Genomic DNA, 27,173 nt, shown 5'->3' on the forward strand with positions numbered 1-27,173 from the left:
AACCTGCACATGTCCTGTAGCTCGAGACCAAAGCATGATGCCTATTACAGGGCCATGGGGTGGAACTTTCAGGGGACGTTACTATGTGTGAAACTTCAGTGGTGTTTCAGCACCAGATGATTTTACCTTATCTTTTCCACACTTATTTTGCCACTTGATTCATCCAGAAAGCACACGTGCACTTGCATGAATGATGTCAACAAACACATATATACTGTACCACAAATAGTAAAAAGTCTTTATCATTATTTTCCTGTAGTTTACGGTTATTACAAGCATAAGAAAACAGTTCTTCGTTGTGGCGTTTCAGGAGAACACACGCTCCCTTCTTTTCACAGTTAAGTTGCTATATTACAACAATGTAACATTGACAACATCCATTATATAAAGGATTCTTTTTGTTCAAAAAATTGCTAACCATTGTTATAACTGTATATTTAGTCGAATTGAAAATAAATGTCTGATGAAGGGAGCGTGTGTTCCCCTGAAACGTCACAATGAAAAACTGTTTTCTTATGCTTGTAATAACCGTAAACTACAGGAAAATAATTCTACAATGCAAGCAATGCATACATACAAGAAAAACTCTTTATCATGATGTTAAGAAAGAGCTCTTTGAGTGTACAGTGCTGGAAATTAAGGCTAATATATTTAATTATAAAGTGATATGGTAACTATCTTGTGTAATTTGTTTTGAACAGCATGTGATGATGGTTGCACCGGTGTACTGCTGGATAAAGTGGACAACATGTCTGCAAGACTCATGTCTCTCAATGTCACAACTTTTGTGCCAGCACCATGGGAAAAACTGTTTGAGGTGGAAAACCATAGCCTGGAGCTCAACACCAAGCTGAGAAACTACTTGTCTCTGGCAGAGTCTGAACTTCCAGATGGTGAGGTGGAGAAGTTGAAAAAAGGTGCTCGGCAGCAACTGAACAGAGTAAGTATTCCGCACTGTATAAGCATAATTGATTTTTATTACTTATTTCAGTTTATTATATGATGATGCTTTGCTTAAAATAATAATATATTAATTCAATTTAATTGCTTAATGCTTAAATCTTGTTCACCAGTTGGAAGTATATATTGAGGAAATAACAAAATTTGGAAATTAATACTTCAGTACAAGGTAATTAAGATATCAAATACTCAATGGTAATGATGCTCCCATTTCATCTTCAATTATAATATTATGTAGCTCTTTTACAGATTATTGTAAATTGCACATTAACTAATTAATTAGACACATTAGATGAATACAAATTGCAAAGACAAGTATCTCTGCAATAATAAATGAATACCTGCTTCAATACATAGTTAAGTAACAAATTCTGCGTCACATTTGCAATTTTAGACTAAATAATAGGTGATTGAATCCTTTTGTATACATAATACTTTTAACATTTTAAATATGAGCTAGAAATCATATTCAGTAGTGTAGAAATATCTATATGCAAGGGTAAATACCATGAAAGTATTACAATCACCTTCAAATAGTAAAATTTATGAAGGTATTTGTATTTACTGGTTCACAAATCCACTAGAGTACCATGATTGATATTATTATCTGACATACATGGACAATGATTTTCATATTTCATGTCTAAGAAATTGCATTCCACGTTTACTTACTGAATTTGATTTAATGCACATTTTCATCTTACAGGCGAAACGTATATTCCATCGAGCTGATAACAAGAGTATAGAAAGTGAAATGCTTCATACAGATGCAAAAATTTTTTTAGATGAATTGGGCCCATTGCGCAGAAACATAGATGGTATTATTTTAATTTTATTTTTATGCATTTATAATCACATTTTACGAAAATTGCTGCATATATGTTTGTGTCATCTTTCTCATTTTCATAAATTTCTTGTAACATTATATCAGTTACATCTTTTATATTCATACATTTCATAAGGTTGTATGACATGTCTTCTTTCTTTAATTGACTTATTATTACTCTTTTTTTCCTACCAAATGAATATAAATAATCATTGCCTGAATGAAAAAAAAATCAAATTTAAATAAAATTGCACCATAATTCAAGAGTCATACCAATAGTAATTAGTGACAATATTTTCTAAACTATCATGTTGCATAATTGAAAAACTAAGTACATAATCTTAATGTACACACTTTGTTTATTTCTCCACATCTTTGTACACATTTTCCCCACCACTGTAGAAGTTTTAACATACCTCTGCAGTAGAACTCTATTTCAGCATGCCAACATATGATCCTTCACAAATCCACACAGATGGTAATCTCATAGTGCCAAGGGTTGTAAGAAGACTTCCCACGTTATTTTGTCAATTTCTTCTGATGTAAAGTGAGCTGAGTGGGGCTAAGTATCGTTGTGCTGGAGAGGATCTTTCTTCCAAGATGTTTATTGCACAATGCACAACAGAGCTTGTGTAGTGTCTGGACATAATGAGCAGCATTCATGGCTTACCCAGGTTCAAAAAAATCAGCTGAAATCTGCTCCTCCATTTCCCATGAAACTGTGCCCATAACCATCACAGCTGATGGCACTGTCTTTGCTTTTTTTTCTTAATGGAGAATTCAAGTGGTGCCATTCCATACTATATTTTATTCATTTCAGGTTCGAAATGGAGAAACCAGTTTTCATCACCAGTCACAATACTGAGCAAGAAACCATTCCCTTCAAAAGTTTCATTGGTGATGTTTTCACACTGAACTTTGTTTTTTTCAGTTAATATGCAAGGGAGCCAACATGCACAAGTTGATTGACTACCAAAAGCCTGATCTTGGATGCTTGTGCTCCCATGTTCTAACACTGATAGCATCCATGCATACATTTCCATAGGAATGCTGAAGTCTCGGCATTTCTGCAGTGGGGATTTCCTCTTTAAAAAGAATGAGAGTATGTTGACAAAACACACATCTTTATCCATCACTTTTTTAGGAGCAATACTGTCCATGTGAAGCAAACTGTTGTTATCTTATGGCACACAAGGTTAAACAACAGATGGCACCACCACTTACCAAACATTCTCGTGCTGTTACAGATTTGTGTGAAAAATTATTCTCATTACTTTTCATATGACCCTCGTATATTCCATTTCTTTGCTGAAATATTGTTCTTCCAATCTTATCATATTTAAATGTACCAATATACACTAACATAGCATTTGAATTATTCAGTAAAATAACTTTAATTTGTTAAAATGCATTTTGTACAGTATTTTTAATTAAATTTCAGACACTGTTGCATATTTGAAGAACTATGCTCTTGGTGAAACTCCATCAGTCAATGTGGCTTCTGCCTTGGCTGAAGCTGAGAATCTCCTTCATCTTATTAAACAAAGGAACTTGACACTTTACCGTGGAAGGACAGAATATGAACTGAGGTAACCTATACTCTTTACATTGAACTCTGAAATTCACAATATCAGAATTTTTTCTCATTAATTAAAACAGTGGTCTTATTCAGGAAAATAAGCATTTCACCTGAAATAAATTGCAACAGAAACTTGAAAATAACTGTTTCCACAGCATTTTGAAGTGTAATTGCATCTGTTTACTGCATATACTAACACTAAAAGTTCCCCCAAAGTAGGATTTTGGGAATACCAAAAATTGGCACATAACTTATATTGAGTCTACTATCATATTGAAAATCATGAAATAATTCTTCTTTTGATGATGTATTCTTTACAATTTTTTCAGTTTTGATGAATATAGAAGGCTTGAATGGAATTTAAGGCTTTCAATCCCCTTTCAAAATAAATTTATAAATACAGTGGAACCTCGATTTTGCATTTCTCAGGGAAACAAGAGGAAAATATTTAATTTTTTTGAAAATGTAACATCTTGGAAAATTTTATAGCAATTGTTTCATTGGACCATGAAAATTGAATAAATAATGTGAGAAAATTTAATATCTGGGAACGTAAAATCTCGGTTCTACTGCATAACCCTGTTGTATTATCCAGTCTTCAACAGTTTTAAAACATGAACAAAAACTGAATACTCAGCATATCAATGTGTATTTAGACCCAATTTATTTGATAAAGAAGAACATGCATGTAGAAAGACGCAAAGTATAGTTGAAGTAATAGTTTTTCTTGTATGTACGCATTGCTTGCATTGTAGAATTATTTTCTTGTAGTTTTTGGTTATTACAAGCATAAGAAAACAGTTTTTCATTGTGACGTTTCAGGAGAACACATGCTCCCTTCCTCAGACATTCATCAGACTCCTGAAACGTCACAACGAAAAAAAAACAACAAGAAACAAAAAAAAAACCCACTGGAATAAATTAAATAATGAAATTGGTAACATAGATCCAGTATGGAGTTTTCTTTTTCACAAATGGAGTAAGCCACCATCTTTAAAATTTAATGTAACAGAAAACATCAAGAAACTTTGTGAAAACAATGATGACTTTGAATTACCTGATGATGTTTGGGATTCATAATTTTAAATAAAAAATAATAGGATCAAATTTTTTTATCTGAAATAAAAATAAAACAGACTGCTTTTTTTCACAGTTAGGTTGCTATATTACAACAATGTAACATTGACAACATCCATTATATAATGGATTCTTTATGTTTAAAAAATTGCTAACCATTGTTATAACTGTATCTTTAGTCAAGATAAAAATAAATGTCTGATGAAGGGAGCGTGTGTTCTCCTGAAACATCACAATGAAAAACTGTTTTCTTATGCTTGTAATAACCATAAACTACAAGAAAATAGTTGAAGTATTTACAGAGAATATTAAATATAATTTATTATTTCTGTTCTCGTATTAATTTTATAATGTTAACATTTTATAGTTTTTCATACTATGGGAATGAGAGACGCGGTAATAGATAAATCAGGTACTCATGTTTTCCACTTTTCCATTTTCGTGGAAAATGTGAGTACCTGAATTATTTATAATTTTGTAATACATACATAGCGGTGGAAGAGGAAATATGTTTCTATTTTCTTTTCTTTTGTGTACTTTTGTTTATTATATCTCAAGATATTGGTTTGGCATGGATGTTATTCCACATACTTTAGAACCACTACGTGCCTCAAGTGCTACCATAAATGTGACAATATCAAACACTCTTCAACCCTTTACTTGGTACAATGAGAAATTTATAAAGAATAGTTTAGTGTAAAAATCCATAGACTTTTCACATTTAAATTTTAAATGAAAGCAAATATAAAATTTAAACTTTTTGTACTGTAAGTACAAGCCTGATATTTTAAATGAATAATCTTGAGTGTCGATTCACGGTTGAAGAAAAATGTTATAAACATGACACACATATACTTGGTAGACTTAATATGCACATTTATCTAAACAAACATCTTATATATACAAGTTGCATCACTTGATCTATGTTATGACACATGTCCAGTTACTATAAACCTGATAAAATAGTTAAGACTTTTGTAGGTATGTTGTATTGTCATAACACAAGGACATCCTCAAGTCAGAAATAGGGGCCTCTGCGATGGTGCAGTAGTAGCATCGTCGCGTTGTAATCAAGGGGTCCCAGGTTTGATACCCGGTGGAGGCACATAGTGGTTCGGATCTCACTTTAAACTGTAGGTCCAGTTCTGATTAGCCTTACTGTGCATAAAGTAGACCAAATCAACTAACCTGTTAAGTCAGAAATAGCAAGACAGAGACATTTGTATGGCGAGTTACTGGAAGAAACTTTAACTGCCTGTTAATTCTCAGGTTCAACAATAGGAGGGACAGTTTTTCAGATCAAGAAGTTTGGAATAGATCACAGATAGATTATATATTTTTTCATGTGTTAACTTGGCATAAGAGTTCGACCAACTTGATTTTATGACAATAAACTCCTAAAATAATTAAATGAAGTTTCATCTTTATGGAATAAAAAGTGCTTAAAAATTAAAACTATTTTATTATTTTGTATCTAGTACAATAATGTAGTAGAAATCTCCCTTCGTTTATTGTGAATGGATGTAGTACATATTGTGTCATGAACTAATTGCTATTCAGTAGCAAATTGTAGTTATTAAATCAATACAACTAGAACAATTTAGAAACTGACATTCAGAATGTATTTATTTTTCCTGTATTCCTTTATCTCCACTTCTAAGGTACCATTTGATTTTTTCAGCCTAGCTGAAGATCTACTGAAGAAAATCCAAGGATTGTTGTTCAACAAAACTCGAGTAGAGCATTTGCAGGATGAGCTCTCAAAATTTCAACTTCGCCTTGATGACCTGAATGCTTCACTCATGAATGCTGTTGAAAATATAGAACAGGTGAAATTTGTTAATTTATTAGTATTAATACTACAATAAAGTAATTACAGAGGGAAAATATGCTACATTCATTAATCCATCTAAATTTGTACTTATCAATTCTGTTTTATTTGTCAGTATTTATAACATGGATTGTTTTTTCTTTTATTGGCATCACTTTTCTCCCACTTTTGGCTAATCATGGCGATGAGGATGAATGATGATTAGGGCTGAGCCAATACCACTTTGAACCGAAACCGATTCTCTCACAGATTCCCACCAATACCGATACAAATACTTGGAAATTGTAATAATTAATAGTTATTAAAATATTCATTAACAATAGTGTGTCAGTATCTCACTCTAATTATATGCATCAGTTGACCAAGATTTTGCTTCAAAATATACAAAAGTACAGTAGAATATTAAATTACATGTCATCAGAAAATTAATTTTTTGGTGCAAAATAACAAGAAACTTCGGATTTTAATAATTTCCAGGATAATTGGACTCTGCAAAAATGTCGAGAGGTATTTTATCGGAAGCAGAAAGAGACCAAAAGGCCGGAAAGGTATCAGTCGGTATCTGTAAATAAATTCCTAACCGATGCTTTCCCATAGAGATACCATTGGTATCGGCTGATAGTGATATATTGTCATTGGTATCGTCTCAGCCTTAATGATGATATAATGAAATTGATGAAAAGACACAAAGAACATTCATACCATTGCATTGCCAGGATTTGAACTTCGGTGGCAAGATTGTAATTTGGGCACTTAATGCAACATTTTGGGAGAGCACTTACTCCCTTAATCAGACATATGTGCTTGTAAAAACCGTCAATCTACAAGGAAAACAGTTAGACCTGCATATATAAATAAAGGAAACTGCTCCTGCACTTGATAATAGTGACAGTGAGACTTTTAACATGTTCTATTTCCCCCACTTATTATGATATAATATGATATGAGACAGGGAGCAGGAGTTAAAACTGATACAAGGAATTTCAATACCCACTATAAATACCACGAAATGAATTCAAGCTTACTTTGTAACTATAATCATTATATTACATCTTCCATATCATGGATTATTTGAATATACCAGGTGATCCATTTGAGATGTCAGAAAAGTAGACCGTTTACATATGTCTGAGTAGTTTGTTGTATTATATGCAAAAAGGATGTAAGTTTTGAGTGAGTGCAGGTTTACAGACTTCAGCCATGTGGCTGTACTAGTGTGCATATAACACTCGAAAATTTCACATCCCATACGAGACATTGTGCTGTTGTGGCATGATCACTCTCTTTATCTACCATGAATGCTAGCGCCACGAGGCTGAAGTCTGTAAACCTGCACTCACTCAAAACTTACATCTTTTCTGCATATATTACAACAAACTGCTCAGAGATTAACCTAACATCTCAAATGGATCACCCTGTATCTATTGGCCTTTGAAATAAAAACTTTATTTAAATCTGAATCCAGTTAAATTATTTTGCATGTAATCTCAAGACTATTTGGTTGACAGTATTTATATTAAGAGATGGGACTGTTTAGTCAGTATTTTTTTTTTGTTATTTCACTTCCAAGTAAAAAAAATACTGATGTTTTGTTGATTTGTTAGTTAAATTGATCATAATTTTACACATCCAATTTTTTTCTCTGTAAATAGCCTGTAATTTAATGACTATACTCTCTTTTTGTAAATTAAACTACTAAAATATACAGTTTTAAACAAGTAGGATACACTGAGCATATTGTAAGAATTTTTTTGTTATATTTCATTGTAATATCGCATTTATTTGGATATAGAGATAATAATATCAAGATTAGTGTAGCCAGATTAGAAGTGAAGATTGTGAACATTGTGGCAGTTCTTAAGTCTCTACCACAAGAGTTGGTGAAAATATGACAATCCTTTAGTATCTTATTTTAAGAGTGGATGAAAACTGTGGCAATCCTTTGTTTTAACTATGACAATTGGTGAAACTTGTGGCCACCATTTAATTTTTATTTGGAGAGCGGTGAAAATGTGGCAATCCTTTAGTGTCTTACTACAGTGAGTCTCAAGGTCGATTTGGCTGCAGCCTGCATGACGAGCAGCGAGAGCACATCTGCCGGCAAACTGGATGCAACTCGAACTGCTAGATATGTAATGAAATGAGCTTATAAAATTACATGCACAGTTACAATTAAAATGAGCATGTATGTTGTTACAAGAGGTGTTGGAATTGTTGTCCTCCTGCATCCACACATTTACGGCATCTTTTTAGCAATTCATTTTTTTCTAATGTATGGCTTCAGGTTTAAAAGCCAATAGTTTGCCATGCACATGACTTGGAAATGTCTGTTTCTTGTACAAGGCGCTGGAGGGATTTTTGACGAGTATGTTCCAATCATGTTCCAATGTCGTCTAATTTCTCATCAGTAAGCACACACTGTTTCACCCTTCACTTCTTATCAAGAACAGACCCTGTCTCCATAAATTTGTTCACACTTAATATTCTACTTAAACTACTTAAACCATTTAAATTCAATAAAACACAGGGGAACAAAAACAATTAAAAAAATTAATGGAAGTAAATGAAAAAATAATAATAAATATTAAAATCTGGAATGGTGCAGTTCCTATTTTTATTAATATCTAAGATTAGAAGTTGAATTTATAAATTAATAAGTGTCCAAACACATTCTCTGTATGGAATGGTAACATCTGGGAATTCTGTTGCAAAATGCCTTCTAACTTCCCTACAATAATTCGAAATGACATAAAGAGTTGTACATAAAAATTCGTTGTTTTAAATTGTGTGTATAACATGGCATTATTAGACTGCAGAAAAGCACCAGTAATACGTAAACTAAAACAAAACAACTTAAAACACTCGTTAACACCTTAACACTTCACAAACACATGCAAACTGAACACCAGCTGTTTGAATAATGAAGCACTGATGCTTCCAGTGGCAAGTCAGTATACAGCTGTGGCTCTATATGCCGGCAGATGTGCTCTCACTGCATGGAGCATTGGCCACCTCTGCCAAGTCGACGGTGAGACTCACTGTACGAGACTGATTGATGTTTGGAAGTTGGGCAGAGGAAAGTGCATGAGAAGAAAGATATGAGCAGGTTCCTGGGTGGCCTTGTCAGTCTCTTTTGTGTTTGCATCCATGGCTAACCTCTGTGGTTTCTAGTTCTTTAACGTCATTGTTGTTGGTGTGGGTGGCAATTGCGAAGTCTTGCCTTTAGGTTGAGAGAGCAGTGAATTTTGACTCTTATGATTGAGGACTGGATATTTCGCCTAGTTAAAAGTTTCTAGGAGCTAGGATGATAAAGTTTCCAACTGCTATGTGAATGTACAAGTTGAAGGTGGTGCTAAGGATTGGGTAGAAGAGCAGTGGTTGTGAAATAATGTATTACCATATTTACGCATGTATAATATGCGTGTGTGTATAATGTCACCCTGAATTTTGATGGGGAAAAGCGTCAAACAATTATACCTCGTATAGAGTGCAATTCAAAAGTCCCCGAACTCTAATTAAAGAAAAAAAAATCATGAAAATAGTGAAGGACAATTTAATACTTTTATACTGTGACCTATAACTTTATTGAAATTCGTGCTTACATATAACAACACAATATTTACAGAACATGCTGGAAATGCCATCCATTTTCTTGAATACACAAATTCACGTGAGGGCACATGTTGGACCCTACTTATTTCAGTATGTTGCTTGGGATGTCCCTTACGGCTCTGATTATGTTGTTCTGCAGATCTTGCAGTGTCCTGGGGTTGTTGTGGTACACTGTATTTTTTAGATATCCCTACAAATAAAAATCTGGAGGACTCAAATCTGGCAAGTGAGGCGGACACAATTTTTACGAGATCAGTTGATCTTGGAAGAACTTGCAGAGCATCTCCATTCTCTCGTTAGAAGTGTGGCAGGTTGCACCATGTTCTTGAAACCAACAATAACATTCCACTTCTTCAAGCATCGCCACGAAATTATGGATAATGTCTATGTATAGAGCTCAATTAACAGTTTTGTTTCTAATTGTCACACAATTTGCCACCCAGAAATCGAACACCACACACTCCCAACTTTTTGAGAGTGAAGTGGTTCTTCATGTAATGTGTGCAGATTTTCTGAAGTCCAGATGCAAGGCTTGATAACATCACAAAATAAGCTTCCAACATAGCAACTCTATTCTTGCACAAGACTAATGGCACACGAGATGTTACTTCTTACCAACTCCCACATGCGCACGCTGTCACATGCAGCTCTCTTGTGGTGCAGTACGTTTCCAAAGTTCGGGGACTGTATAATGCGCAGTTCAATTTAGGTTCAAGAAATGGCTTTCTTTGTTGTAGGTTGTAAAGCTGTTGCTATGTGGACCAAGAGGAGAATATCGTTTTGTGTATAGAATGAGTCACCAATCCCAACCATTCCCCCCTTCTCCCTCCACTGTCTTTAGCATCCCAAGGCTTTCACTTCTGTATCCACCTTGTTTATTCTGTAATAATAGAGAATAGTGAGATCAAAATTATGTTTTGGATTTGCAGCACTCGGGAAGTTATTTTCTATTATTTCTCACCTGACAAATACTGCTGATACACATCCCATGTGGGGGGTGGTGCATGCTTGAATTCTGCCAGACAAAAAAAATATTACTAAAGAAATCCAACCAGGTAATTTGTATTTGCACCTGTTGATATGTACGTGTTATACACATTGAGATAGTGAAAACATGTGTGGTTTCATGTTGGCTGATTGAATTATTCTGTTCACAATATGCACCACAGTTTTATGGGGTAAAAATTTTGGAAAAAAGTGAACATTATACATGAGTAAATTTTGATTTAAAATCAAAATATTTCCTTGAGTGCATCAGAAAACCAGTCTAGGTTTGTCAAGGCAGATGTCTCTCTTGTCAGTATCTCAATATAATGCACAGAATATAAAGTTTTCTCAGAAAGACTTCATGTTCTATTTATCATTCATGTCACATGTCATTCTATGTCTTTACTTACTGTTGTTTACCTTGTATTACAGACTGATGATGTAATGGATTCTAATGAAGTGGCTGCTGAAAAACTGAAGTCAAAAGCTAAACAAATTGACAAACACAAGAAAGATATTCAGAGTTTAATGTCGCAAGGCAAACAATACAATGAAGATGCTCAAAAGCTGCTAGTAGAGGCGGGAAAATATTATGAGGTAAATATTTCTAAATTTACACTTATATTTTATTTGTTTTTATTGACTAGTGTATTTTAGATGCAGCCCTACAAGTTTTTCAAGTAATGAGGCATTTAAAGATAAAAGCAAAACTACCCCTGGAATATTGTAACATGCCATGAAGGCACATAAGAGGCTATGGATATGCATACACAATATCAGCCATTTGTGGAGGTAATATGAAGCATTATACTCTGTCTGTTTTTTTCCCCTCCCCTCTCCACCAAGGTTGCTTCCAGGAACCCATTTATTAAGGACTGGTGAACCCCAGAGCCATTTCTTGCAGGCACATTGGTGGAAAAATTCCCACCTGAAATCACCCACCCCAGGAATCAAATAAGGATATTCCACATGCCATTCAGATTTGCTTGATTTTACTTCATCCTTTGTGCCACTTTTGGCTAATTTGTGAAGATGGGGATGAGTGATGATATGATGAAATTGCCCAGGCCGGGATTCTTAACCGGAAACCTTGGCATTGTAGCATGATGTGCTAACCGCTCTGCCATGGGGGGCAGATGCCTTACTGTTTGGACCACCATGCTCATAATGATTTATTTATATGTACATGATAATGACACATCATTTTAAGCTGTATTTTTGAAAAGCCATAATGTTAATTGAATTTAGTGTAAAATGAACACTATACTCATCAATGTCCTACGAAAACACAAATAGAGAAAGTCCATTAGCACATTATTAGTCATAGCAAAGAATCATTAACAAATAAGCCAAATAAATGTTAACTTTTTTAAAAACCAGTAGCCCTGTATAAGAATAATAATGTATAAGAAATTATTATTAAATCAACTTCTGCATCATTATTAAACAATTATATCATCAATATTCAGCTCCAAATGAAATAAAAATTTTATATCCTCCTATATGTAGAATTACAGAACAATTCTATCAATAATGTCTATTTACATATGGATAAAAATTAAATTTGACACAATTCTAGATTGACAGGAGGTGAGAATATAGTGTGCTGACAAACTGGAAACAATCTACAGTTAAGCATAGAGATCAGAAAGGAATATAGTTGCAATTGTTCTGAAAGTAACATTTGTATGAGACGCACATCTTTCTGTTTCATAGATGTAGCAAGATATTTTAACAAGTAGTTCTTGTTCCATACTATGAAAAATGTTAGTTGTTTCCCAAAATGATTTCAAATTTAAATCAATAATTAAAAAAAGCCTAGATTTATAACAATCTTTACACCTATGTAAACAAAGAAGTGACCCTGTTACCATGTGGGTTTGGACATGCACAGGTTGGAGCTTGCATTGGCTGAAAAAAAAAAAAGCTTGGGTTTTTACAAGTGTTTCATCAGTGATGAACCATATGTTTTTCTCTTTCAGACACACTTGTTTCCAAGGCTGTCATAACATTTTACTCTTTGCCATTCATGGAAATCCTTTTGATAGTCATTATTTAGATATAACTCCCAGAAAAGGCAATGAATTGGTCTCAAAGTGTGAATTCCATGTGTAATTGGCATTATGTTAGCTTATTATTATTATTATTATTATTATTATTATTATTATTATTATTTTTTTCATATTTGAATTACTGGTTGCAGTGTCATCTTATCATAGTTTATAACGTCATACACAAACTGCCCAAACAGAAGTAACTGCATTTTTGAATTCTGAAGTAAATGAACTTTTCTACTGAGCATTTAGTTTCTGGATGCATAGTACATAGGTTGATATAAAAAAGACATAGGACGTTACAATTTTATCAGTATCTTGAATGATTAAAATTCTTTATTTTATTTTTACCAGGACATATTTGATTTACGAAAGGAAATCCAGAATTTCACAAATAAAATTGAGCACATTGAAGGAATTTTGGCAAGACTTAACCCAATATACAAAGAAAAATATGTAATTCCAGCAGAAATTCATGCAAATAACCTCCTGAAGCAAGCTAAATATTTGCAAGGGTAAGTAATTGAAATTTATCACGTTGAATGAATGAATGAATTAATTAAAATTTTTGGGTGTATTGGCACATGAGGCCATTCTGCACCCTTCAATATATATTATATATTTTAAATAATGTAAATTCTTATAAATACATATACATTATTAGTATAATAATGTGTATACAGTACTAAGTTAACCAGGTCATTTTTTACCTCCTTTTTAAATAACCTTACATTATCAGAAATTGTTATCAATTGACAATTACATATTAATGCAACATGCAATAATTTTACTCAGATTAGTATCCAGAAAAACTTTGGTAATTCATATTTTAAGGGAAAAAATGCTTACTTTGCCTCAACAAAAGTAATTTCAAAAACTAATGATCACATTGCTTATTTTTTAAGTAGAAGAAGAAATGATTGAATTAGAGCTTACATTTTGTCATGATGAAGTCAACTTTATATGTAACATCACATTATTCCAAGTTGAAATGTAAGAAACTTTTTAGATTGTATTAATTTTCTACTCCTTACAAAGCATCTATTTTTGTAGTGTTATTATTCTTGAAACAAGGAGTGTCTTTGGGAAAATGTACAAATTTTACTTAACAAGCACAGCCAAAAAAACATGTTTCCCTGTCCTAAGAAGTTCTTTAGAGAATGGGGAGCTTTAACTGTCAACTGCTTTCAAGGTACAACTTGTTGTACGTACATGTGACTATGATATTTATAAAATACTTAAATTTAAAATTATGTGTAGTATTTGAACTTTCTTTATACGAGCTCAAGACCAGTAGTGGCGATACTGGTTTTGGTGCCCTCTTGCAGAGCTATAGAGACCATTGTGAAATGCCCTGTATAAGGGCTATATAAACAAACTCTAAATTTTAAAACTTTTCTCTGCAGTTTCCATTCAACTTCATTTTGCATGTAAAAAATTTAATTGATCTGAATGATACCGTTAATATATAGGAAAAGTCAAATAAATCAATAATAATATTAAAATAATTATGTCTTTCATATACTGTGATGAATATGGTAAATACTAATATTTGACAATTTTTTCTTGTGGCATGATTTAATATGCTATTTTATAGTTTTAAATATATCTTCTACAGTTTTAAATTTAATTTCCAGTGTTGTTTTTATGATTAACTGTTCACAACACTTAAATAAACATATATCTGTTTCTATTTCTTTTTGTTTGAATACTATTAACATTTTAAAAATAGTCTGCTATTCTTTTTTGTCATCTTGAAATGAAACAGTGGAATTTTTTCATGCCAATCATTTTCAAAGTAACGTGTTTATATTGTTAAAGGGTTCCAGTTTGTTTGTTCAGCAATCAATTTTGGTGGTTAAATGACCTTTTACCTCAAATAAGTTGTAGTTGGTTAGTGCACAGATTTATAGTAAATCACATCAATTGCAGGTTCAATCCTCACCACTGGAAAAATATATTTTGTTCACATAAAACTATTAGAAGAGGTGCTCACTTGAAGCATAGTGTTAGAGTAGTGAAAAGTATTAGCACTAAACAGTTAAAGGTGTCTAATTAGTATTAAAATAAACAACGTTAAATTGTATTAAGTTAAGTTTAACACTACTTACATGAGTGAGTATGAAGCTTTTTTGGAACAACGTTTCAGGGTCCGACTGCCTCCTTCATCAGGTTCGTAAATATTTTCCTAAGCACTGAACATAGTGCTGCGTTAAAAAGTGTTGAGTGTTAAGTTATTGGTAAATAGGATTAAGAAAATAAACGAAATCACCCAGTTCAGCATTAAAAACTCTGTGGAGGTTAAAAAATCTATTGAAAGGTTAGAAATCGAGAAAGAAGATGAAATTAGCAGTTTTGACATGGTCAATTAGTACCCAAGTGTACCCAGAGAGAAAGCAGGTGATTATCTACAGAGATGGTTATTGGAGATAGGGGTTGACATTTTGGCAGCTTGGGAATATGTTAGGTGGTTCACCCTTGTAACGGGATATAATTATTTTTATGTCAGCGATAAGATATATAGACAGAAAGAAAGGTTAGCAATGGGGAACCCGGTATCAGGTATTGTAGCTAGCATTTTTATGCATTACGTAGAAAAGACTGCTTTGGAGCAAACAGGGGTTAATATTAAATTTTATGGCAGGTACATCGATGATATACTAATAATAGGAAAGAAAAGAGAGCTCGATATTGTTTTTGAAGAATTAGGAAAACAGGATGAAAGAATTGAATTTACCAGAGAAAATCTCGTTGACTGTGCTTGGATCTTAGTATTACAAAAACAGATAAAGGAATAATGACAGGCATATAACATATACCGGGGACTTCTATATAAACAAAAAATCAGAACATCCCGGGAAAATAAAAACAAATGGTTTTTCTGAATTTTTTCATTAGGAAATGCAATGAAGGGAAAGAAAAAGAAAAGGAAGTAGAATGGATAATGGATGTGGGGGAGAAAAATGGGTACAAGAACCAAGAAATGAATAGAATAGCCAGGAAAGTGCAGAAGATCATCAAAAGGGCAAATAGCAATGACATTAATGGGAAAGCAAGGAAAGAAGGGGGAGAGGGAAAGGAAATAGAGAAAGTTAGTTTTGTCGGAATTCCATATTATAAAGGGATATCGGAAAAAAATAGAAAAGACTGTAAAGGAATATTGGGTTAGATGTGGGATGAAGGCCCCCCCCCCCCCGGAATATAGAAAAACACTTCACAGAATATAAAAAGGGAGGAAGGGGGGAAGGAAAATCCAGATGGACAAAAAGGTGTATACAGGATAGAATGTGAATGTGGCAGGGAGTATGTCGGGCAGACGGGAAGAAGCATGCGCATGAGATGGAAGGAGCATGATGATGACTTCAGAGAGGGGGTCCCCAAAACAGAGTTATCAGAACATATTACTAAAAGTGGGCATAAAATCATAAAGAGAGAGGTCATCAGAAAAGAGGAAAATAAATTAGGTTGAAATGTTTATGAAGCCGCGAATATTTGCATAGGGAGGAGTACTAAACTTAACATTGATGATGGCAATTTGGAAGAAGGCTGGGTAAGACTTCAAAAAATGGGATAAGGCAATGAAAACAGAACCTAAGAATGGCTTTCATGTTACTCCAGAGGTCATCCAAGCGGCTGGTGAGGAACGAGAATTTATGCTCGAATGGTGACGTAATAGGTGGGACTGAATAGGAGGGGATGCAGCTTTCAGTGCTGGCCGTGCAACTGACATGGGTTTTTATCGATTTCATGTGTTCCAGTTTTTAAGTGGTTTCAATCGAAATAGGTGGTTTGTCTTTACGGGATTTTTAATATGTGGAGTTTTTTTTTTAATTAGGAATGTGTCAGGGATAGTGTTAAGTGTTTTCAACCCTACCCTCAACCTAATCCTCTCTTAACACTTTTTAACGCAGCACTATGTTCAGTGCTAAGGAAAATATTTACACTCCTGATGAAGGGGGCAGTTGGACCCTGAAACGTTGTTCCAAAAAAGCTTCATACTCACCCATGTAAGTAGTGTTAAACTTAACTTAATACAATTTAACGTTGTTTATTTTATTTAACAGTGAGTAATATGCACCAAGCTACAATATGTTATCTAATTAATATTGCATGATACTAAAATAAATAGTTGTGGAAAACATCAAACATTGTTTTGTCACTTGCCTGGTTTTAGTTTTCTTATTCGAAGTGATTATTGTGTACAGAGATGTTTATCAAAAGTGGTTATTGTGTACAGGAATGTTTATCTTGTCTTTCCAGCCTCTTTGTTGGAACCAAGCAGGAAGCAGATGTTGCCCTTAGAGCTGCTCTTGCTTACCAGAAGATTGTGGATGCACTGGAAGAAGCCAGAAAGGCTGCCATCAATGCCAGTATAGCAGCTGATAATGCTTTTAAAAAGGTTCGTTTTTTATTTACTAGTAACTATATAGAACGTATATGTAACTTAATGAAAGAAATGTGCTCTATTTGATTTTTTTAAAAAAAAACTTATAGTGTTACATGACTGGACACCATGGATAAATCTTGCCACAGATATCCAAACATGAATGTCCATTTTTAAATTACATGTGAACATATACCACATATCCTATGAACATCCAGCACTGGAGATCTCATGGATATTAAGGGTGAGATATCCTCTGAATATCTAGGTTGGAACATTCTCTGGATATCCAGGTCAGAACATTTTCTGGATATCCAGGTTGGAACATTCTCTGGATATCCAAGTTTGAACATTCTCTGGATATCTAGGTTGGAACATTCTCTGCATATCCAGGATGAGATATCCTATGGACATCTAATTTATATCCACAATATCCGTGTATCTGATCTGGATATTTGTAGATATCCTATGGATATCCCTTGGAGATTTGTGCTGTATGGAATGTTTATACGTACTTGTCATGAGACAGTGATGATGCCAGGGGAGAACAGGGGTGGGATGGATGTCCAATTCCCAATTGGTCAGTGCATTGTCTCCCTATTGGCTCATGACAGCCCACAAAAATTTTGGTAGTTAAAAGAACTTTTACCTCAAATACGCATTTTATATTCTTGCTCCCCCCCTCTCTGCCTTTTCGGCTCATTCCAATTTTTTTCCAAGAGAGGAGCTAAAGGGATTTGTCTTATTTGAATATGTGAAAATATGTATTATGGAAGTAAATAGCATGAGTTCTCTCCACATCCCCCCTTGCCAACTGAAAGTATAACTTACCAGGCAGCAAACAACTTGAATTATTACTTACATGAAATTTTGAAATTTCGTGTTTTCGCTTTCCAATTTAATGGTTGAATCCTATTAATTTCAAAGACTCACTGTCTTCATTCACCAAGTTACGGCATCTGGAGTGGAGATGGTACTGCAGCACTACTTTGTTTGTTCCTGGGCAGCGGTAGTTGCAATTTCTCCCATTTGGCGGAGCTAGCATGTGTACAGGGGTGCTGACTTGTCAAAATTATTGGGGGAGCTCTGATCACTGAAATAAATGAATGAATGACTCACTCCCTCCCTTTTTTAAAAATAAAAATTACGTCTTCGTATAGCAGTTTTTAAGCAGCTATTATATTCCTCATGCAAATGAAATTTAACGTGAGAAACATTTAGAAAAGGTTTCAAACTCTCTTTATGTCTTCTGTGTCTGCTCATTTGTTGTTTTTAGATGACAATTAAAATTTTTATTTAAAAGTAGGCTATGTATTTACATTAAGAGGCCAACATAACAGTTTTATGCCGGCCTCGGTAGCTGAACGTGTTGGGTGGTCGACTCAACTCACTTTGATCCGGAGGTCTCGGGTTCGAGTCCCGGAAAGGGCATGGGTGTGTTTTAATGTCCGCAACAGACTTGTAAAGAAAGGACATGTGACGGGTGCAAATAACCTTAGTGTTGACGTATCCATAAAAATAATGAATATTTACAATATTTAACAGTTTTATTTAAATTTTTACTTTTTTGTTCTTGCTACAATATTTTACTTTTTAAATTTAATTTTGCAATTATAAAAAAAACACATAGCATGCTGTGCTTTAGCAATATTGCCTTTGATCATAGCCATTCCCGCTTTCGCAATACAGACTTTTCATAAGCTTTCCTTGCGTGCTTTGCTGCAAGCCAGTGTTAAATAAACTCAAAGACTTTAGAATTATTTTCCCCTTATTCTTTGTACTAGAGTAAGAGACTTTGAGGATAACTAAATATCGTACATATCAATATTGCCTGAAAGTCGTGTTTACGACCTCAAATTGTTCAGAATTCAGTAAACAACATACTGGTATAATTGTCATATCACCTTGTTATTTTGAAACTCTTTTTAGTAAAATATTAACAATACTCATAATTATATACTTAGTATATAGTAATAAGTCATGTGTTTTGCTGTCTCCGGTAATACACCCCCCCCCCCAAAGTTGATGGTTTAGCGGTCTCAGCCCCCCGAAGTTGATGGTCTAGAACATTTCAAATCTGTATTTAAAGTTAAGTTCATGTTGCACAATTCAGAATAAACTTTACAAGAGAAGCAAAATAATACATTAGATCCTCTTAAGCAAAATTATTGGAGGGGCTCTGCCCCAACATCATTAACATTTGGGTGCGGAGGCTCGAGCCCCCCAAGCCCCATGGAGTCGGCGTCTATTCATGTGTATCTTGGTTTGCATCATCTGCTGTGCTTTCTACTTCCTGTTGTTGAGTGGCACTGCCAGGTGTTGGTTGGAGAGCTGGCCCATGCTGCTCGGTGTAGTGCAATTCCTGTTCCCCACATGGGTGGAGAGGGGTTGGGTATGCGAACCACATCTTTTTTTTTCTGGTGTGGGATCTTTTTGAGGACGGGGTGCCAAATCGGTTGTGCTTGTCCATTGTCCAGGTTGAGTGCTGTTTCTGTTGGATGATAGCTTGGTTTCTTTGACAGTGTTTTCTATAACAGAGCTGGTTGGGTGAAGTATGGATGTGGAGGAGATGGTGTGGTTTGTGGAGTGGAGGTGTTCAGAAAGGCCTGATTTTGGTGTCTTTTTTGGCATCTTTTATGTTTTCATCAATCCGTTCTTGGACAGTGCAGTTTATTCTGCCAACGTAGGTGTTGTAGCATTGGCATGTGTGACTGTTTTCAAATTGTAAAATGTAAAATCACTTCTTGTGTAAAAGAAAAAGAAAGAAATGTTATAGCATACTGTTTTGTTGTGTAGCAACCAGTTGTTGAAAAACAATTGAAGGAGATAACAAGAACGTTTTGCATATAGTTCGAATCATAGTAATTGGTGCATAATTAATGTATTTATTCAGTGCAAATAATAAGTATACTCATCAGAGAACAGTGTTGTGATTTTGAACTATATACATTAGTGTTATTTCATAATTTGCTGTGAAGTAGAACAGTTATTTACTGAGTATAATGTAAAATGCTCAAGCCTCTATGACACTAGCAAAAAGTGGCGACCATGTGACAGGACTCTGAAGTTAAGTAGTTATTCGGATAAATGATGTGAAATATAATCTCAGTAGGTCTGGGATTGATTTAAGTGTGTGTGTAAGTTTTTTTTTTTCGTTAATGAAAAATGTCTTCCAGAGATTCATGTAAATCTCGTAGCAGAAAGAAGACTGCTATGCAATACGAGGGCACATATCTAGCAACGTTTACAAACGTTCAAGGTCAAGAAGTTAATTCTGATGATAAGACTGATACCAGTACTCGCAAGGTGGAATGTTGTGGTGATACGAAAGCTGACATCAGATTTGTTCAGTGCTATAAATGTCTTTCATGGTTTCACTTTTCTTGTCTTAAGTTGTCAGTTGTTCATTGGTCTATTTATTCTACTACGGTAGAGAATTACTTTTGTAAATGTTGTGAACCTAGTTATAATCCATATGAATTGTCAGCTTACAAAGAGAGTATTAGTCCTAATTTTAACGATCTGCTAGAAACAATCAAGAGCATTCAGTTCGTTGTAGTTAATTCTAGTAAAGAATTAAAATCTCAGCTTGAAGATTCCAACAAAGAATTAAAATCTCAGCTTGAAGATTCCAACAAATAATTAAAATCTCAGCTTGAAGATTCTAACAAAGAATTAAAATATCAGCTTGAAGCTTCCAACGAAGAGTTGAAATCCAAAATTGAAGCTTCCAATGTCGAATTACAGTCTAAAATTGAATCTATGAATTTTGATTTTAAGCAGGTTAATAACCGTATAGACATGTTGGCTTCTGATGTAGCAATAAGAATCGAATCTTTAGCAGAAACGTGTGTAAGTTCAAATGCAGAATTAAACCAGAAGTTGCAAGAAAGCATGCAAAATTATGACTGTAAAATATCAGACATTCTTAGTATACAAGATCTTCGTGAGAAACAAATAAATGACATTGAAGGTTCTTTACAAGGTGCAAAAGACAATATAGGCAAACTCAAATGTGGACTTGATGATTGTTGTTCGCAAGTTGAAACATTCGATTCGAAGGTTTCACAGTGTTTCGAAATTGTTAATCAGTACGATAATAATTTGAAACAACTTGCATTGCGTGTTGATGTCATTGAGAATAATATGCAGAAACCAGTTAATGTAAATTATGGTGGTGCTGATTGTAATGTTACAGGTACTTCTCATAACAAATATTCTAATACGAACACTCAAGTTCATGGTATTGATAATTTTACAAATCGCCAATCGAGAAGATTAAATGTAAAGCGTGATTCTGGAACTGGTCATATAATAAGCATGATTCTGGTTTGAGTGATTCAGATGGAAGTTCTATTAACTCTATGGATACTACTAAAGTAAAGACGTTTTATGTAAGGGAACCGCATCTTAAGCATGTAAGTTGGAAGCAAAATCGCATACAATCTAGTTTACATAATGCTAGAAAGACGCAAGAAAATTCTAATTGCTCTTGTATGAACAGAACTAGTTGTATTTTAAACGAAAACAGAGTACAAACTAAGAATAACATTGATGTTTCCTCAAATAACGCATTTCCTGAAACAACATCAACTATGTTAGGTAGGCCAGAGGACTTCCGCAGTTATGGAGGATATTGTAATTTGAATTACACAAACTATCCTTGCACTTGGTGTTCCGCTTCTACTAATTATACTCAAATTCATCCAGACAGGTCTGATAACACAGCTTCAAGAATGAATAATACACAGAGAGCATTTAATTCTCATAATGATAACGATGAGTCTAGAAGGAAAAAGTTTAATCGTTCTTACCCTTGCACATATTTTGCTGGTAATCACAGTCACCAAACATTCATGATAGTGCATTTGTGAATGGAATAGAAAATTGTAATGGTGCACATAGTTTTCAAGAAGATTGTAATACAAGACCGAACTCTGATTCTTTGCCCTTGTACATGAGGAAAGATAGACATTTGAAGTTAAATGAATTGTCTTTATTACCAAAGTTCTCAGGTCGAGTTGAAAAGCAATCTGCAAGAGAATACTTGGAACAATTAAACTCAGCGTTAGATCTGATAGGAGTGCCTGCTGATAAATGATTGCAGAGCATTCAGAATTGTTTTACAAATCGAGCAGCTTATTGGTTTAAAACACACAAAAGATATTTTTCTTCTTACACTGATTTCGAAAGTAAGTTTATTCAACAGTTTGCTTCGCCTGAAATGTTACAGTCACAGTTAACTATTTTAAGGAATCAAAAATACGACCAAAATGCACATAGAAGTTTAGAAACTTTTGCACTAAAATCACATTCAACATATTGAAATTTAGTGAACAATCCGAATGATGTTGATGTTATACAATTGATAATGAGCCAGTTGCCTGATAATGTTGCTAACAATATCGCTTGTCATAGTGTTCAGACGATGGATCAGCTTACAAATATGCTTCGTAAATTAGATGTTATTAGAACTAGTAGGAAAGGACTTATGCATTTACCTGAAGATTTAGATTGCGACAAGTCTAACAAAGGTCTTAAGAAGAATGAACATCAAAGATTAAATGTACGACAAGTAAATATTCGACAAACAAGAAGTACTAGTTCTTCTTCTACTCAAACTCTGCCTTCTGATAATTTGGGTGCCTCTGTTGAAAATAGTTCAGACAATGTAAATCAATGTATGAGTTCAAGATATAATGCAAGTAATGCTACTAATTTTGGAAATTTCCGACGAAATAGAAATCAGATGTTTCCTAGGAATTTTTACAATATTGGCAGGTTTTACCGTAATAATAAGAGAAATATCCCGAATGAGAATTCCAGACAAGATAATGGTCTTAATTTTAGGCAGCCTAATTACAGATTTTCTAGGAATGGTTACTTTAATAGTAACAGATCTTTGTTTCCCTCTGTTTACGAAAACTGTCCACCACAAAATCAAGATGTGCCAGTGGTGAGTGATACAATGAGGAATCAGCCCAGCAATATGCAAAGTAATATAATGACGAGTACATCTAATACTGGTGTAAAGCCTAATTTGACTCAAAATCCAACTTCTGGTGTTCAGTCTTTACAATTTAATGATGCTAGGCAACAGCAGTTGGAAAGGCAGTCTACTTTAAATTAAAGTGGCAGTCGGAAGAGCTCTTTCCCTCTGCACTACCTACAAGAGGCACAAGGAAGAGTCAAATGATTTATTTAATGTTTGTGATTCTATGCAATTTTCGAATGAAAATGCATTAAGTAACTTGCAAATTAATTTTTTGTTAGAATGGTTTGAGGATGAACCTGACTGGGTTATTAACGATGAAGATATTCCTGCACCTTTAACAGAAGTTCCAATTGTACATGGAATTATATGTCAATTGCCTATCATTTGTATAATAGATTGTGGTAGCCAAGCAAATGTTATGAATTATGAGGTTTGGTGTAAGATATCATCATGCATTGGTAATCTTACGTTGGACAAGGTGGATGACATTAGATTATGTGGATTTGTGGGAAATAAAAAGTGCAAAATTGTCGGTTGTAAGACGATAAATATTCAGATTGACAGCGAATACTTTCCAATGGAATTTTTCATTTTAAAATAACTTAATGCAGACATTATTTTAGGTGTTCCTTTCTTACGAAAGTACAAAGCAATTGTGGATTTTAGGAATCAGAATATAAGTTTAATAACTTCATCAGGAAAGCAAGTGTGTACAACATTAAATAATAAGGATTCTAGTACGATAAGTGTTGAATCTGACAAGCTTGTATCTGATGTGAAGCATGATACTGACATAACTGAGAATGAATTCCAGTCATGTAGGATGTTAAAATATGTACATATGTTAGATATTGAAGCAAATTATATGCCTTCTCAGAGGGATATTTACGAGAAAGTATTTGCAATTGTAGATATCGGTGATTTACAGAAACGCGATTTATTTTCACTCTTATGGAATTATCACGAACAATTTTCTGACAAACCAAGACATGCCAAGGTAGAACCATATAAGATACAGTTAGACAGTGACGTACCTATTGCCACGGCACCTTATCCTATACCAATTTCTAGGAGAAAGAATTTAGAAGAAGAACTCGCCAAATGGGAAAGTTGGGGTATCATATATCAAGAATCTTCCCCATATTTAAATCCTCTACACATTGTGCCAAAACAAGGTGGTTTATGGAGACCAGTAGTGGATTTTAGAAATTTGAATAAGCATGTCGTCAGTCCTCAAGTTAGAGTTGAACCAATTCATGAAATGTTACAACGATTTTTGGGATCAAAATATTTCTCTTCTATTGCTTTATCGTGTGGCTATTTCCAGATCCCATTAACTCCAGAATCACATCTTTATACTGCTTTCTCATATCGTGGTAGACAGTATTTATTTCGATATCTTCCCTTCGGCATATGATCTGCTGTGTCCATTTTTCAAGACAGGATGAACAAAATTTTCACGAGAGAATTCAACAACTTTGTTGTTTGCTATTTAGACGATCTCTTGATCTTTAGTAAAACTTGGCAGGAGCATTTAACACAACTGGAAGCTGTTCTGCAAAAATTGAAAGATGTTAATATGTCCATCAAGTTTTCAAAGTGCAAATTTGCTTCTAAAGAAATTGCTTTTTTGGACATATTGTTTCTGGAAATGAAATTAAGGTAGATAGTAGCAAGAATTCTGCTATAATAAATTTTCCAACACCAAATAACAAAAGGTCACTTCGAAAATTCGTGGGTTTAGTTAACTGGAGAAGAAAATTCGTGAATAAATTTGCAGAAGTTGCCCATCCACTTTATGAACTTCTAAAGTCGAATATTCTCTGGACGTGGAAGGAAGTGCATGTAGAAGCTTTTGAAAGGTTACGTGATTTGGTTATATCTCCAGAAGCTTTAGCACAGCCTAATTTTTCTAAACCTTTTAACATAAATGTAGATGGTTCAAATAAAGGTATTGGAGGTGTTTTATGGCAAAATGGAGAGACACTAGAAGATAACCCCAGGATTATTCAATATGGAAGTAGAGTTCTTCATGGTAATGAGTTATCTTACAGTACACATGAAATCGAATGTTTAGCAATTATTTTTGCTTTTGAGAAATTTTATATTTATGTAGCCGGAACTAAAATTAATTTGTTCACAGATCACAAATCTCTTTCTTGGCTGGAGTCAGCAAGAACTTTAAATCCACGTTTAAATAGATGGTGTTTAAAACTGCAAGGTTTTGATTATGATATCCACCATGTTTCTGGAGTAAACAATCAAGCGGCTGACACATTAAGTCGATATCCTGATACTACTACAGGAAATATTTCTTTATCCGAGTTGTTTATTAATAACTTAAAATTGGATATTATTGAAGAAGATACTTTGGAATTCTGGAAGGAGTCTCAACATCGTGATGCATATTGTAGTGCTTTAATTCAGAAGATAGAGAACGGAAATCTTTCCAAGTCTTGTAAGACTCAGTATGCTTTCCAAGATAGCATTTTATTTTTAAAATGTGTTTCTGAAGATAATTGGAGATTAGTTGTGCCAGTTTCATTAATACCGAAAATCTTACATAAACTGCATGATATGCAAGGACATTTTGGATATAGAAAGGTTTTCAGTAAATGCAAGAAATTATATTATTGGCCAAAGATGAACTTCAGTATTAAACAGTATTTGAATAATCGTTTAACTTGTGCCAGAACTAAACAAGCTGTTTTGAAAAATGAAAAGGATGATTTACACGTTTATTCTACCAGTCCACATTATTTGATTTCAGTTGATTTGATAGGACCACTTCCAAAATCTCAAGGTTACACATTTATATTGACTCTAATAGATGTAATGTCTAAGTTTCTTATGGCATATCCTTTAAGGAAAGCAACATCTAGAGAAGAAATTAATAAATTTAAACTGCAATATTTTTATCATTATCCTGTATGTAATAGTCTACTGTCTGATAATGGTTCGCAATTCAAGTCACGAGAATGGAAAACTTTTGTGGAAGAATTTAAAATACGGCATATCACAACTTCAGTTTATTCTCCGTTTGCCAATCCTATTGAACGATACAACAAGGAGTTAATTAGATTATTAAGACTCTACATAAGCAAAAATCATGAACATTGGTCAAAATATTTAAGTTTTGTTTTAGGACTATTAAATAACTCCGTATCTGAAGTAACGGGATACACTCCAAATGAATTATTCTTGCATCATGAAATAAGAGATCCTGTTTTAAACCAAATTGATTGGCCTATTGGTGCATAATTAATGTAGCCCGACCCTGTGGCCGAGTGGTTAGCACATCGCGCTGCGACACCAAGGGTCCCGGGTTCGAATCCTGGTCGGGTATGGTTGTTTGTGAATGTCCATTTTCATCCATTTCATCATTTCATCACTCATCCCCATCTTCGCAAATTAGCCAAGAGGCACAAAACGCGAAGTAAAATAAACTAAATCAATCAATCAATCAATAATTAATGTATTTATTCAGTGCAAATAATAAGTATACTCATCAGAGATCAGTGTTGTGATTTTGAACTATATACATTAGTGTTATTTCATAATTTGCTGTGAAGTAGAACAGTTATTTACTGAGTATAATGTAAAATGCTCAACCTCTACGACACTAGCACAAGTGGCCTTGTAGACACCAGGGGATGCAACTTTGGGTAGATAGTATCTCTTGAAATTGGGTAGTGCTCTTCCGATTTGGGATATAGGTTTGTGTGCCAGTTGGATGTTGAAGGGTTTGAGGGCCTTGGTGAATTTGCCTGATGTGGTTAGGTGGTATGGAAAGGTGATTCATTTGGGTTTGGGATTTTGGTTCAGCTTATCTCTGTCTTGTGGATGTCTGAGCTGGGCTTCTTTTGCA

The 27,173-nt window shown here is 34.1% G+C and overlaps 1 protein-coding gene across 3 annotated transcripts in view; it reads left to right on the forward strand.

Annotated features, from left to right (window-relative positions):
- The window catches only part of wb (wing blister), an 849,362-nt gene that overhangs the window by 703,665 nt on the left and 118,524 nt on the right, over positions 1-27,173 (forward strand). For all 3 annotated transcript variants that reach the window (XM_083126284.1, XM_083126285.1, XM_083126286.1), the window contains 7 exons: positions 702-940; positions 1,667-1,778; positions 3,228-3,375; positions 6,124-6,271; positions 11,305-11,469; positions 13,281-13,441; positions 17,187-17,325. In XM_083126284.1, coding sequence (XP_082982410.1) covers positions 702-940; positions 1,667-1,778; positions 3,228-3,375; positions 6,124-6,271; positions 11,305-11,469; positions 13,281-13,441; positions 17,187-17,325 — 1,112 coding nt within the window. The remainder of the gene's footprint in view (positions 1-701; positions 941-1,666; positions 1,779-3,227; positions 3,376-6,123; positions 6,272-11,304; positions 11,470-13,280; positions 13,442-17,186; positions 17,326-27,173) is intronic.

Source organism: Lepisma saccharinum, chromosome 8, assembly GCF_977018435.1.
Source record: "Lepisma saccharinum chromosome 8, izLepSacc3.1, whole genome shotgun sequence".
NCBI lineage: Eukaryota > Metazoa > Arthropoda > Insecta > Zygentoma > Lepismatidae > Lepisma > Lepisma saccharinum.